This window comes from Rhinoderma darwinii, chromosome 2 (assembly GCF_050947455.1).
Source record: "Rhinoderma darwinii isolate aRhiDar2 chromosome 2, aRhiDar2.hap1, whole genome shotgun sequence".
Taxonomy (NCBI): Eukaryota; Metazoa; Chordata; class Amphibia; order Anura; family Rhinodermatidae; genus Rhinoderma; species Rhinoderma darwinii.
The window spans coordinates 47,331,525-47,345,925 of NC_134688.1; the positions used below are offsets into that span (position 1 = coordinate 47,331,525).

Sequence of the window (14,401 nt, forward strand, 5' to 3'; positions counted from 1 at the left end):
ATGGGGGTATTATTCAGTCTCTATGTGGTGATTGTGAGGCAGTATTATTCAGCAACAGTATGGGTGTATTATTCAGTCTCTATGTGGTTATGGTTTAGCTGTATTATTCATTAACAGTATGGGGGTATTATTCAGTCACAATGTGGTTATAGTGTGGCGGTATTATTCAGTAACAGTATGGGGGTATTATTCAGTCTCTATGTGGTTATGGCTTAGCTGTATTATTCATTAACAGTATGGGGGTATTATTCAGTCACTATGTGGTTATGGTGTGGTGGTATTATTCAGTAACAGTATGGGGGTATTATTCAGTCACTATGCGGTTATGGTGGGGCGGTATTATTCATTAACAGTATGGGGGTATTATTCAGTCACTATGCGGTTATGGTTTGGCACTATTTTTTGGACTTTATATTGTGTTATTATTAATAATATTGGTCTTATAATTGTGAGTTGTGTTTAGTTACAGTATGCAGGTAATATTTAATCTGGTATAGTGGTATGATTTAATAACTGTATATGTATAGATAATTTTTTGTGTGAGCGGGGGGGACGGACGGACATACAGTATGCTTTGGGACTTGCTACACTCCTGGACGCCGAAGAAATCCGCGATGCAGTTCTCTGCACTCTGCCTTCTGAATTGACAGCATTATTGATACAATAATTCAGCATTTGGGGCCCCACTTTCAACTTTGCCCAGGGCCACACTTTGGCTAAAACTAGCCCTGGCTCTAACTTATGGTGTTTTGCACTTTTCTCATATCCCTAGATGTGAAAACGGGCAGGGTAGAGTAGGCATACTTCTTTCCCCACACTGCACTATCTAGCTCATTTTCCTCTTTCGAGGTCCACACCCTCAGCTGTCTACCGCCCCTCCCGATTCACCTCGCCATTTCCTGGATCACTTTGCTGCCTGGCTTACTCATTTCCTATCCTGTGAAATACCCACTCTCATTATGGTTGACTTTAACATCCCTATTGACAACCTAACTTCCTCATATGCCTCTCAGTTTCTATATTTAACCCCCTCCCTAGATCTTTCACAACTTACAAATTTTCCTACACATGAAGACGGACATTCACTTGACCTGGTCTTCTTCCGTCTCTGCTCAGTTTCTGACTTTATTAACACTCCTCTCCCAATCTCTGACCACAACCTCCTCTCTTTCTCAAGATACACTCCCACTGAGTCTCTTCAATGAGAGCCCATACCCCCCCTGAGCTCCATCTGGCATCTTATTCAGTCAACCAGTAACCTGCAGTGATGAGGAGCAAGAACCCAAAAATAGAGCTGTCTACAGATGTGTCTTCTTCTTTTTGGAAGAGTCTCTGATTTGGCTGATATGATATTTTGCATACTTTTTTCACATGGAGCATTGCCTGTAATTAACCCCTTCCCGTCGTAAACAACTTTCAGATTTGAATTTTCGTTATTTCCTCCCCTCCTTCAAAAAGCCATAATTTTCCATCGATATAGTCCTATAAGGGCTTGATTTTTGCAGGACGAGTTGTAGTTTTCCGTAGCACCAATTATTGTGCCATATAATGTATTAGAAAACGGGAAAAAAATTATTTGTGGGGTAGAAAATGAAAAAAACAGTGATTCCGCCATTATTTTTTGAGCGTAGTTTTTACAGAATTCACTGTGCAATTAAAACAACATGTTAACTTTATTCTGTGGGTCAATATGATTATGGCGATACCAAATATATATAGTTTTTTATATATTTTACTAATTTTACAACTAAAAACCTAAGTGTAAAAAAGAAAATTTATTTTGTGTCGCCAAATTCCGAGAGCCATAACTTTTTTATTTTTCCATTGATTAAGTTGTATGAGGGCTTATTTTTTGTGGGATAAGCTGTAGTTTTTAATAATACTATTTTGGTGTACATGCGACGGTTTGATCACTTTTTATTTCATTTTTTGTAGGAGATGAGGTGACCAAAACATAGAGATTCTGGCGTTTACAATTGTTTTTTACGGCGTTCACCGTGCGGGTTAAATAATGATATATTGTAATAGTTAAGACTTTTACGGACGCGGCGATACCAATTATGTTTGTTTTTTACTTTTTTTACTATGCTCTAGGGGGAAAATGGGAAAAGGGGGGTTTTTTGAACTTTAAATTTTTTTTTTTTTTTTTACATAAAAAAAGAACTTTATTTGACTAATTTTTACTTTATTTTACTCATTTTATATTGTTACATCGCTTGCACGATATACTGCAATACTAATGTATTGCAGTATATCGTGATTCTGACAGGCAACTATTAAGCCTTGCCAGAGGCAGCGCTTTATAGGAGCACCAAGATGGTGGACCTGGGGGCCTTCATTAGGCCCCCAGGCAGCCATAGCAACCATTGCCCCCCCCCCCCCCGCTATTGCAATGCGGGGGGTGGCGGGGGGTGTGATGAGCTGTTAGAAGGGGTCGCCCCCTCTTTCTTACTATTTAAATGCTGCAGTCGGTATTGACCGCAGCATTTAACGAGTTAAACTAGCGGGATCGCACTCGAGCGCAATGGCGCTCGTTACTCTGAAGTGACGGCTGTATCATACAGCAGACACCGGCATCGTATGGAGCGGGTTCACTCCGTGAGCCCGTTCAATACTTCCCCTACCCGACTTTGGCGTATGGATATGTCAAATGTTAGGAAGGGGTTAAGTCTCCATACGCCTGCTCGGTCTCTTCAATGAGAGAGTTACTACCCCCGCCTGAGCTGCATCACACATACAGAAATCTATATGCCATTAGCACTCAATTTATACACAGTCTACAGTCCTCATTGTCCCTTATCTCTTCCCTCTCCTGTCCCAATCATACTGCTAAACCTTACAATGAAACTCTCAAAAATGCCCTGGACTAAGCAGCGCTCCATACACTCCAAATCTCCGATGCAGAAGGTGGCAACCTTGGTATATGCCTTAAACCCATTGTTTTCAACACTGATCTAGGTGTGCCGATTGTCTATAAAGAAAATCATATATGTCAGCAAACTTCCTCCTTTACAAGTTTGTGCTGAAAACTTACAACTCTACCCTTTACCATGTTAACCAAGCCTATTTTACCTCTCTCATCTCCATAGTAACTAAAAATCTAAAATTACTCTTTTACTCCTTCCTTAAAGGTGTTTTCCAGCTTCTGACAAGTGATGACCTATCCACCGGATAGGTCATCAGTACATGATCTGCGGGGGTCCGACACCCGGACGTACAAGCCGGAAACAGTTAGCTCCAGCCACGGAATAGCGGCCGAGCTGCAGTACTGTTCAAGTGAATAGGAGCAGACCTGAAGTTCCGCAGCACGGCCACTATGCTATGTACGGAGCCAACTGATTCCGGGCTCCGTCCTTAGCATTATGTGCCACAACATCCGGTGCCCGCAGGCCACCAGAGCGGATTATCAGTGCGGGGTCCGGGTGTCGGATCCACACCGATGACATACTGATGACCTATCCGGTGGATAGGTCATCAGTTGTCAGAAGGTGGACAACCCCTTTAGTAGTCCTAAAGTGCATATGTCTATCACAGATCTCAGTGCTGAAGATGTGGCCACTTATTTCAAAGTTAAAATTGACAATATCCGGCATGATATCATGTAGCATTGATCTCCTTCCCTCCCACATGTCCTATTCTTCCCTTTCAGCATTTGACCCAAAACAGAAGAAGTCACTAAGTTCCTCTCTTCTTTCTCTCCCACTAGCTCCATTAGTGAAGCTATTTCCTCACCTCTTGTCCAGTCTTTCTCATCTAACTAAGATATTTAACCTCTCTCTTTCTGCTGGGATCTTTCCCTCATCTCTCAAACATGCTGTTAAAACCCCATTACATCTCTTGACCGGTCCTGTGCTGCTTACCGACCTGTCTCCAATTTCCCATTCACCTCTAAACTCCTGTACCGCTTGGTCTACTCTCACCTAATCCACCTTCCCTCTGCTTACTCTCTACTCGATCCCTTACAATCTAGTTTATGGCACTCTACACTCTACATAAACTGCCCTTACTAAAGTCTCAAGTGGTCATCTGAGGACTAAATCTAACGGCAACTGTTCTCTATTGATTCTTCTGGATATCTGTGCAGCGTTTCACACTGCAGACCACCAACTCCTACTCAATATACTCCACTCTATTGGTTTTAAGGACACTGCTCTTTCTTGGTTTTCTTCCTATCTCTCTGACCGCTCTACAGTGTATAATTTGCTGGTTCTACTTCTTCTCCTCTTCCCCTGCTGTTGTGATTCGTTAGGGTTCAGTTCTAGGTCATCTCCTCTTTTCTCTCTACACAGCGCCTATTGGACAAACTATCAGCAGGTTTGGCTTCCAGTACCATCTCTACGCTGATGACTCCCAATTATATACCTCTTCCTGTGACGTCACCCCCACTCTAATGCAAAACACCAGTGACGGTCTTTCAGCTGCCTCTTACATCATGTCCGCTCTCTATAACTAAATCTTTCAAAAACTGAGCTCTTTGTGTTTCCACCTTCTATTACTCTACCTAAACCTGTCTCCATTTCAGTGTGTGGTACTACCAGAACTCTTACTGTGGAAACAACAAGAACTCTTAGGGCCCATTCACACGAGCGTGAATCTCGTCCGTGTGCTGCACTTGGAAATCACACACAGCACACAGACCCATTGAATTGAAGTGCTTTGCGAGTGCGTGAAAAATGCATTCCATTCGCAAAGCACATTGATGCATAACGCAACACACATGGACCAGATTTACGCGCGTGAATCTGATACGCTCATGTGAATGTAGCCTTATTGTCGCTCTGATCAACTCTTGTCTTGACTGCTGTTACTCATTACTAATCTGTCTTCCTCTCACTAAACTCTCCCCTCTCTAATGTATCCTGAATGCAGCAGCCAGGCTCATCTTTCTGTCCAACCGCTACACCAATGCCTCTACGCTGTGCCAGTCAGTGCCCCAATTGCCCATTCCCTTTAGAATAAAATGTAAACTTATTACTCTCACCCACAAAGCTCTCCACAGTGCTGCACCCCCTTAGATCTCCTCTCTTATCTCTATCTACCACCCTACTCGCGCTCTACGTTCTGCCAACAAACTTACATTAACGTCCTCCATAATCCGAACCTCCCACTCCTGACTCGTGCTGCACCAGTTCTCTGGAATGCGCCACCCCAGACAATTAAAGTAATTCCCAACATCCACATTTTTAAGCATGCCCTAATACCACATCTTTTTAGGCAAGCCTATCATATTCCATAAATTGACTCCTGTCAGTTTCTCACCATTATTCCCCAATACCTGCCCCCCTCATTCAGCAGTATCCCGCACACTCCATGCACCCTAATGCACTTCACGTTTATCATACACGGATACTGGCTGGTGACCGGCTAATGCAGCTTTATATTACTACTCCATGTGTATAAAAGATGGCCGGACCATTGTACGTACAAACACTTTTACATTTTGTGTCACCTATATTTCCGCTTAGATTGTAAGCTCTTGCGAGCAGGGTCCTCACTCCTCTTGTTTGATTTGTTTACCAGTTTGTTACTCTGTAATGTCTGATATTGTCTGGACATGTTTCCTTTGACTGCGGAATATACAGCATTATATAAATAAAGATTATTATTACAGGTTTATATTAATCACATTTACATTCATCATTTCAACTTATATATTATATACGTGTCCGCGCTAGGCAGCCAGGGGCCAGCATATTCCCGACCTCTGCAAACTTGTGTCTTCTTCTAATTATTATAAATGATCAACCAACCCTGGTGCACATAGGTTAGAACAGAGAAGTGTCAAATTAACTTTTGCTGTGTTTGCAAATGGGAGGGACCAGAGAGGCAGCAATAAATAGTACCTGTCTGAGTTGTCAGTAAAGTTTCAGATTGGAGAGGGAGCTGATACCTCCTACCTGAGCCTCTGGAACAGGCAGTCATTCTGGATTTCTACTAGTCGCTCTCACCTGTGGGAAATCTCTCTCTGCGCCCAGTGCTGTGGGCACAGCTTATTGGATAAATTAGCCACCCGTCAGAGCACAGGTGAGTCCCTCATTTTCCTCATTCCACTCTAAACTGTCATAACTCTGGACTTGTGCTGTGTACCAAGTTTTCATAGGGATTCCACTTACTTAACACACAACTTATGCAGTCAACTAGGAATGAACAATCCACGTACTATAAATAATTATGTTCTGATTCATTCCTCCAAGCATGGCTAGCTAGATGAAAAATATGATGTAAACATTCAAAACAAATAAAGTGTCCAGAACAAAATGATCTGATGAATAGATGAGCAGAAGCTTCTAATTATAATTCAGGATAGTCAGAAGAAGGACATCTAGCATGAGGAGGAAGCAGCCAACATAGGGTCAGTGACCATTTCATTCTTCTCGACATGGACTCTAAGCAGGTACTGATGATATAACTGACTGGTAATGGTAGATATTGGGTGTAAGTGGTGGCGTTATACCCTGGACTTCTTTTTCTCTTCTGTAAATATATGGGTAACTCTCAAGTTGTATGTGTATCTAGCCTATGATAATCCAATATCTGATGGTCAATGGCTATTATCCTCAGGAGATAGACACTTAATCTATGCTCGTGTGCTTCTAGGTTGTAGTAAATGCTGTTGCTTGGGCTAGACCTACACAGGTCTATGTCACGTCATGTAATAGATGGAAGCGCTATTTAGGGCGAGGGCGAATTATCTATTTTTAGATCCAAAACAAGACCATTAACATATTAAGCGGGTGTCTGTAAACCTTAATTATTATCAATTGCTCTACACCATATTAGATAGCTACTTAACCTAAAGTTGAAGGTACTCTACTAGTTCAAGAAATAGAAATCCATACAGATGTATAATATTACATAGGGCTTGAAGGGTTACGTGGTTGGGGCTGGATGACAGATGATCAGTTGTAGGATTTTTACAATATCATTAGTTGGGTGTAGAGTATATGGATTTATAACCTGTAGGCCCAGTGGTTCCTTAATACATGTGATCCAGGAGTTCATTGCCACTAAAACAGCGCACGCTCCAGTTACGGTCTGTGATCATGAATCCTGTGATACTGTTGGAAGTGGCTGATCCCATTACATGTTTCAACAGAGCTGAGATAGTGATTACAAAACTCGGCACTCATTAGGGTGTATGTTGACACACCTGGATTATAATGTATGTAAAGTACCAGATTATTGAGGTCACATGGTATAGCCCGTCCCAGATCAGTGAGGTTTTATGTTTGAGAAATCAACATACTACTTTCTTTGGAAAGAAGATCTCAGGTGTGTATGATTTGCTTCTGGAGTAGTAGTTGTTGTCTTCCGTTAATTTTTCATTATGCCAAAATCTATAGATGTCTTACTCTGTGACCAAAAGAATAAAAAGCTTTCATCCTAGTTGGAGAGGCGGGGGGGAGTTGCCTTACGCCGTTAGGTTGACTAAAATCATTAGCTGACAATTTCGATCTTTCTTATTGTAGGTGAAGTACAATGTCCATCACTAAAGGAGGGCTCTGCTATTACTTAGGTTTGGGACTCATCACGGAAACAATCTTATATGTCACGATATGTGGTTTTATGTAACCTAGTTTAGTCGTTGGGGTTTAACCACTATTTCTGACAAGCATTGGACATAGGCATAAAGACTAAACTGTAATAGTGTCTACATTCTGATACTTTACCGTTATCTGGATGACTTTCCCATGGAAAAAAAATCTATGCGATTCAATGTTTCTTTACATAGCAATTTTTTATGCAACTTCATGGTGATACTGAAAATTATCACCAATCATTTTTATTTTTTTTAAAGGAAACAATAAAGTAATAAAGTATATATGATCCTATATAAAAGTCTTGGAAGTGACTATTTTGTCACCAGGGACACATCCATACAAGTGCTAATTATCAGTTGTATCAATTGTATTATTGAGTCGCCCATAGCCATAACCAGTGTGAACAGGGGCAGAAAATGAGGCTAAAAAAAGTAAAACAACCACTTCTGCTGTATCAAGCAGCCATAGCCTCTATCTGAAGGATAAAAAGGACACTTCTAATAAAAACACCAAGAACCATATAGCAAGCCGTAATTTATGACGTAGCTGACGCCATAGTCAGATAAACTCTTTATTAGACGTCTCACCACCGCACCCTTATAAATAAGTCTCCTTTTATCTCCTTTATATGGAAAGAAGAGCAGATGAGAGCCCTTATTCTGTTTGCCGACTATTAATCACACATATTAAATAAGGGATGGAGCCGGTTTTCCATCTGTAAATGTAAACTGGTTACATCCAGTTATTAATATTAGTCACGTTGTGTCACGTTTAGTCACTGAAATGATGTAGGTAACATATTTACGAATGCTGTTTAATGTTCAGTACATGTTATTTTTGTTTTGCATCATGTATTACATTTTAATTCACAGGGAAGTTACTCTGTGATGTGCACGACACATTATGGACAGATGAGTGATGGTCTGAAAAGTAACTTTTTGTAGTGCAAAAACAGAGTACACATAGGTTACGTTCTATTATATGGAAATTAACTTTTACAGGGCGCTGCCTTTACTATCTCTCCTTAAAATGAACATGCTGTTTTATTTGTTAGTTGTATATTGTTTATTAGTTGTAGTATGTTTTGGCTGGAATGGTTTGCATAAATGAATCTGCTAGATGAAAGTTTCAGTGCGTCATCTGAAAAGTGGGCGTAGAAAGCTTTCCAAAAATCAAAAGTCACTAAGGTTATCTTTCTTGAGTCATATATAGATCTATAGGATACGTCAGGTATTTGGGAAAAGAACTGCTAACATTCCTATGCATAGGATAACTTTCTTGGCTGTGATGTTGTAGCACCCTCTAGTGGTCAATAAATCATAACTTTTGCATTGAACCTGGATTTAGTTCCAAAAAGTTTTAGTTTAAAGGATTACAGAAAATAATTGAGCGCATTTTTTAATATTTATTTTGTATGTTTAGTTGATTTGTTAAGATAACCGTGTATCGGTAGTGTCGAACTTTTGTCATAGCTGTCTTGGTTATGTATTCTAGGTGTACATATGTCAAGAACCTGTGTGTAGTAAATTCTTGCGTGTCTGTGTCATTCCTGTAGGAAAAAATAAAAACATTCATATGCCTTGATAGAAGCGATGCAAAGTACACAGATGTTAGTTAATGAAAAGCACAGGGATGACCTTTGATACTATTTAGTAGTTTGCTATTCAAATATCATCATTTGTTGTGTTGTAAAAACAAAAATCAGTGTAGTGGATCATACGAAGAGTTAAGGAATCGGCATCTAGGTAGTTATTGGTGGAATAAGAAGCATTGTCATGCTGGCGTCTGCGCTATGGATTTTCATAAACCTGGTTAATAGTATGCATTGTTATCTGCTGTCACAGCAGTATAATGTGAAATCTTAATTTCCTCTTAAAAAAAATAAACTTTTTCTGTTTTCTTAAAAGAACACTCCAGGCAGAATGGATACACTGTGTTATGTTTAACAAAGAATCTGAGGGGGCGGAGCATGACACAGAGATTCTCTCTTTGGTGTTATTTGAATCCCTGTGTCAAGCTCAGCCCTTTCAGGCCCTGCACTAGGCATAACAGTATATTTATTTTGCCTGGAGTGTTTCTTTAAGATCAACACTTAAAAAGTGAAAAGTTTTTAAAAGGAATATTGCTGTGACAGTAAATAAGAATAAATCCTATGTCCTGTGTTTGGTATTCCTTAAACCAAACAGCATTATGGTTTTGTGGTAAGTTTTATGTTAAAAGGGGTTTTCCAAGATCGGCAAACAAAATTGATGAAGGGTGGGCAATTGCCGTGAAACAATAAAAGAGCCATTACTCACCTGAGAAAACCTCAGTCGTTCCAGCACAGCTGCATCCGTCCTCCGCAATGCTCTTTGTTTACAGTGCTGCAGCGATGACGTGCCCGTATACCCACGTAACCGCTGCAGCCAATCACAGGCCTCAGTGGTATACGGCACGAGACAGCTGAGGCCAGTAATTGGCTGCAGTGAGTGTACAGGCAGGACATTGCTGTAATGTGTTTTTTATTGTTCTATGGCATATACCCGGACGAACTTCTTTAATACAAATTATAATGTGGTAATCTGACATATCATATTAGTCCGATCAGTGGGGATTTGGCAGCTGGGACTCTATCTGATTCCATTAAAGAGCTGGTCCGATTCTGGTTTTGGTGGGGAGGTGGCCACATATGCATAATTCCTATCAAAAAATGTGTGGGTGGCATGGAAACGTATTAATGAGAGCATATATATGATCCTATATATGATCATTTAAAAGCTTATCTGGGTACCTAACCATCATTTGTCATCTAATATGTTTTCTATATATCTTTCAGAAACGGTCTTCAAACATGGATTGGGGAACCCTATATGAGGTCATCGGAGGTGTCAATAAACATTCCACTAGCATTGGCAAAATCTGGCTCTCTGTGCTCTTCATATTTCGTATTATGATCCTGGTGGTGGCAGCAGAGAGTGTTTGGGGTGATGAACAGTCAGACTTCAACTGCAACACCCTACAGCCTGGCTGCAAGAACGTTTGCTATGATCACCACTTCCCAGTATCTCACATCAGGCTCTGGTGCCTTCAACTCATTTTTGTAGCCACCCCGGCGCTGCTAGTTGCTATGCATGTGGCCTACGTGAAACATGCAAGGAAAAAGCAACTAGAGAAAAAGGGGCAGTGTGATGAAAAGAACTTGGAAGAACTGAGGCAGCGTAAAATTAGAATTGTAGGCACACTGTGGTGGACATATACCACCAGCATCTTGTTCAGAATTATATTTGAAGCTGCTTTCATGTACCTCTTCTACTTTCTATATTCTGGCTTCCACATGCAACGTCTAGTGAGATGTTCAAACTGGCCTTGTCCGAATCTTGTTGATTGTTTCATTTCTCGGCCGACTGAAAAAACTGTATTTACCTTCTTCATGGTTATTGTATCCGGAATTTGCATGGTCCTCAATGTGGCAGAGTTGTGCTATCTCATCATCCAGGCATCATTTAGAAGATCCAGGAAAAATGCCAGGAAACACGCCAACTTCCTTACTGGTAGAGAAGAGCAGCAGAACAAGTTAAATGAGAACAAGGAGCAATGATTTCAAACCCAAGTGAAGGCGTCATTTATGTTTTTTGTTTGTTGAACCCGGTCTGCCATTGTGACCAATTTTTGGGTTCATAAAGCAGACAAGCAAAATAGCTCTGAGAACATAGGAATCACATGACTAAAACAGAAGACTTGTGGATCCAGAATAAGAAGCTGTAGATTATAAATGACAGTCAATAGTATTTCAGTATTTTATGTATTTGGTGGGGTTTATTTTTGCTATTTATGTTACAAAAGAGATTTGTTACTTATGCCAATAATAGATTCATTTTGTAAATTTCATGAATGTATTTTAATGAAAACACTGCCACTTTTCTAATACGAGGCTCGTGCAATGAGATGGAGACTGAGATAAGGCTAGACTGAAATATACTGTATCATTAACTTTCCTTGCCTGAAAATATTTTATGCAAATACGTACGTATACAAATCTCATCTTAGTAAGTGTGTACACTAACAAATACCTGAGATCAATGGGATTGTCCTAACACTACCTAGAACTGCCTAGCAGTGTACTTCTTGCTGCCTTCAATACATTTGCTGCTGAGGAAGACCTTAGCAGGAGACCGAGTAATGACCTTCTTTACTCAAGATCCCACTTGCAACTTTGCATCCATTGTGTTTTTATTTCACTTTTCAGAAGGGAAGAAGGAAGTTATTGAATAAACTTTTTTTTTCTGCGGCTACCTGCTAATTTGACCACTGCATATGCTGGATTTATGTTGTTTTTCTGCCTAACAGGGTGTGCATGCTCGTATTTTGGATTTACAGCTGAAATGTTTCCTTCACTGCAAGAACTCCAGAACAATGTATTTGTCGACGTAAGAAATGACAACACCCAGATTGGACACTCATTTCTACTTTTTGGGGTGGATGTTCACAGCTGTAGTTCCAGCCATAGGTCACTAGAGGGAGCGCTGCAAGTACAAATGTCAGAATGTAAGAATTTTTTTGTATTAAAATGTGTGTTAGTTTGAATAAATAATTTTTACTATTCTCTTTTTCTCCGTTTTTCGAGAAGATATATTAGGTATTATACATCTACCTATGAGCTGTATTAAAATCTCATCTTCACAGACCCCTTTTCATATGCCCTATTAGGTCATATAGACATCGCAGAGGGTGACCCACTACTTGGGACACCTGTATGACATGGATGGCCATTTATTTAAAGGGGTTGTCCCACTATTAAATGTTATTGCAATATAATTCAGCAATAAAAAATATTTTTTTGTAATTTACCTTATGTTACAAAAATGCTCCAATTCCCTTTACTTCATTATTGTGGCGCTCACTGGTGTTTAATCTGTATAGTAATGTGCACATTTCTGAGCTCAATTAGGGAGGATGCACATGCTCAGTTCCACTCTCCAACTGCCACCAGCCAATAGAAAATGCCTCCTCTGCTGGTCATTAAAGAAGTAGAGAAGAAGCTTTTATTTAGGAACACAGCTTGTAATGTGGATGGAGACGTATACTGTAAGAAACACACAGGAGAGACAGAAATTTGCTTAGATGAAGAGAGAGCCGGCATACAGAACTGCTTACATCCAGCATTGAGCTCTCCCCCTCCTTCTCATGCTCTCACTGTAAGCTGCAGGCTCTCCCTCTTCTTGAGTTATATAGGGCTGAGCTCTCCCTCTTCTTGAGTTATATAGGGCCGGGCTCTCCCTCTTCAGTTATATAGGGCTTGGCTCTCCCTCTAAAAAGACATGTAATGGGGGCATTTGTAAAGCTTCTAGAGAGGAGGCAGAGGCAGTGAAATAGAACAATCTGCCTATACAGGCTATGACAGGAAGAAGGAGGAGCTGCAGCAGAAAGGAAACACCCCCATAACTAAACCCTGTCGCATACTCGACAGCGGGAGGTCAGTGAGGAAGTTCTATGGGTTCGGGACCCTGTTCTCATGATCGCAGGGGGTCCCAGCGACTAGAAAATTATTTCCTATCCTGTTGATAGGTAATAGTTTATGATTTTGGGAAAACCCCTTTAATGGTATATTCACAAGCAGCAGATTTGTTCCAGAAATATCTGTGACTGAAAATCAGTTCCAAACATCTGAATAGGGTTGTTTTGGCGACAAGCACGTGGATGTCTGCAGGCTTTGTTAAGATGAATGAGAAAGTTGCAGACATTTCTGCAACAAATCTGCTGTGTGTGAAGGTATTTCAGTGATGTTATATATCACAAGTTAAAACCATTGAAGCGTACCTAACCTTTCAGGTGCCTTTTCAGAATAAGCTGTCATATGTGTGTACATGAGGAATAACACTATTTCTGGCCATTATATGATATTATATGTGGCATTATTTAGCAGTTTTCCCTTCTGCAGGCTCTATCGCTAATTCTCAGTTGTCTCTGAGGTAGTGGGTGGAACCTAACTGCTATCATGTAGACTATACAAAACACATATAGAAGAGGAGAATCCTGCTCTCCTATCTCTATCTATCACATATAAAAGCAGCAGCATGTAGGACATTATACAGCAGTAATGAGCAGTGTAGCAGAGAATCCTGCACTGGAGTGATATAGAAATCTTACCAGCACGTTTGTCTTTCTCACTCTGCTCCTGCTTCTTTCACCTGCTACCCCCTCTCCACTCCATAGACTAGTATGCAGTCTCTGAGTATGACACTCTCTCTGTTCCCGCATCCTGCTCCCCCTCCCCTCTCCATAGACTTGTATAGCCAGGCAGTAAAGAGACACACCCCCACCATCTGCAGCCTGTCCGTCACCCGGGACGGACTTTGCTTGACTACAGGGGGTGAACAGCAGATTACAGGAAGGGAGACACCTAGTGGCAGTATCTTCACACAGAATTTGCAGGGATAAAATACCAACATTTTAACAGTAAGTAAATTATCTATATATACTATTATATTATCGCTATACTATTCGATTAGCACAAGTTGTTTGAGAAGTTAGTATACATTTAAAGGTGAATTTTGGCATGTAGAGCACTGGATCTCCCAATAAATCAGAAGCCATGGATTTACATGACGGTGTTTAAAAAATACAGAACAGTCCTTCTGTAACTAAAGCCATGCCGTCCCCACTACACACATTCCCCCATGACAAGTACACCGGGTCTCCTGATTTTCATCCCTTACTGCTGGGAACTTTCCAAATCACTTTTAGAATTCTACAGCTCAGACAACCATGAATAATATCAGATAATGCGAGCAGAAATTCCTAATGCAGTGTAAAAGGTGCGGTAGGGTGATTCAGAGTGGTATGTTGTAATTTTGGAGTGGGTTGATATCAGAGGTGAAGCT

General features: G+C 40.6%; 1 protein-coding gene across 1 annotated transcript; it reads left to right on the top strand.

Annotated features, from left to right (window-relative positions):
• The first annotated feature begins 5,878 nt into the window (after positions 1-5,878).
• Positions 5,879-12,123, top strand: GJB2 (gap junction protein beta 2). Its single transcript, XM_075849996.1, has 2 exons — positions 5,879-6,024; positions 10,357-12,123. The coding sequence occupies exon 2, from the start codon at positions 10,372-10,374 to the stop codon at positions 11,116-11,118; it is 747 nt and encodes a 248-aa protein (XP_075706111.1). The 5' UTR covers positions 5,879-6,024; positions 10,357-10,371; the 3' UTR covers positions 11,119-12,123.
• The last annotated feature ends 2,278 nt before the right edge of the window (positions 12,124-14,401 follow it).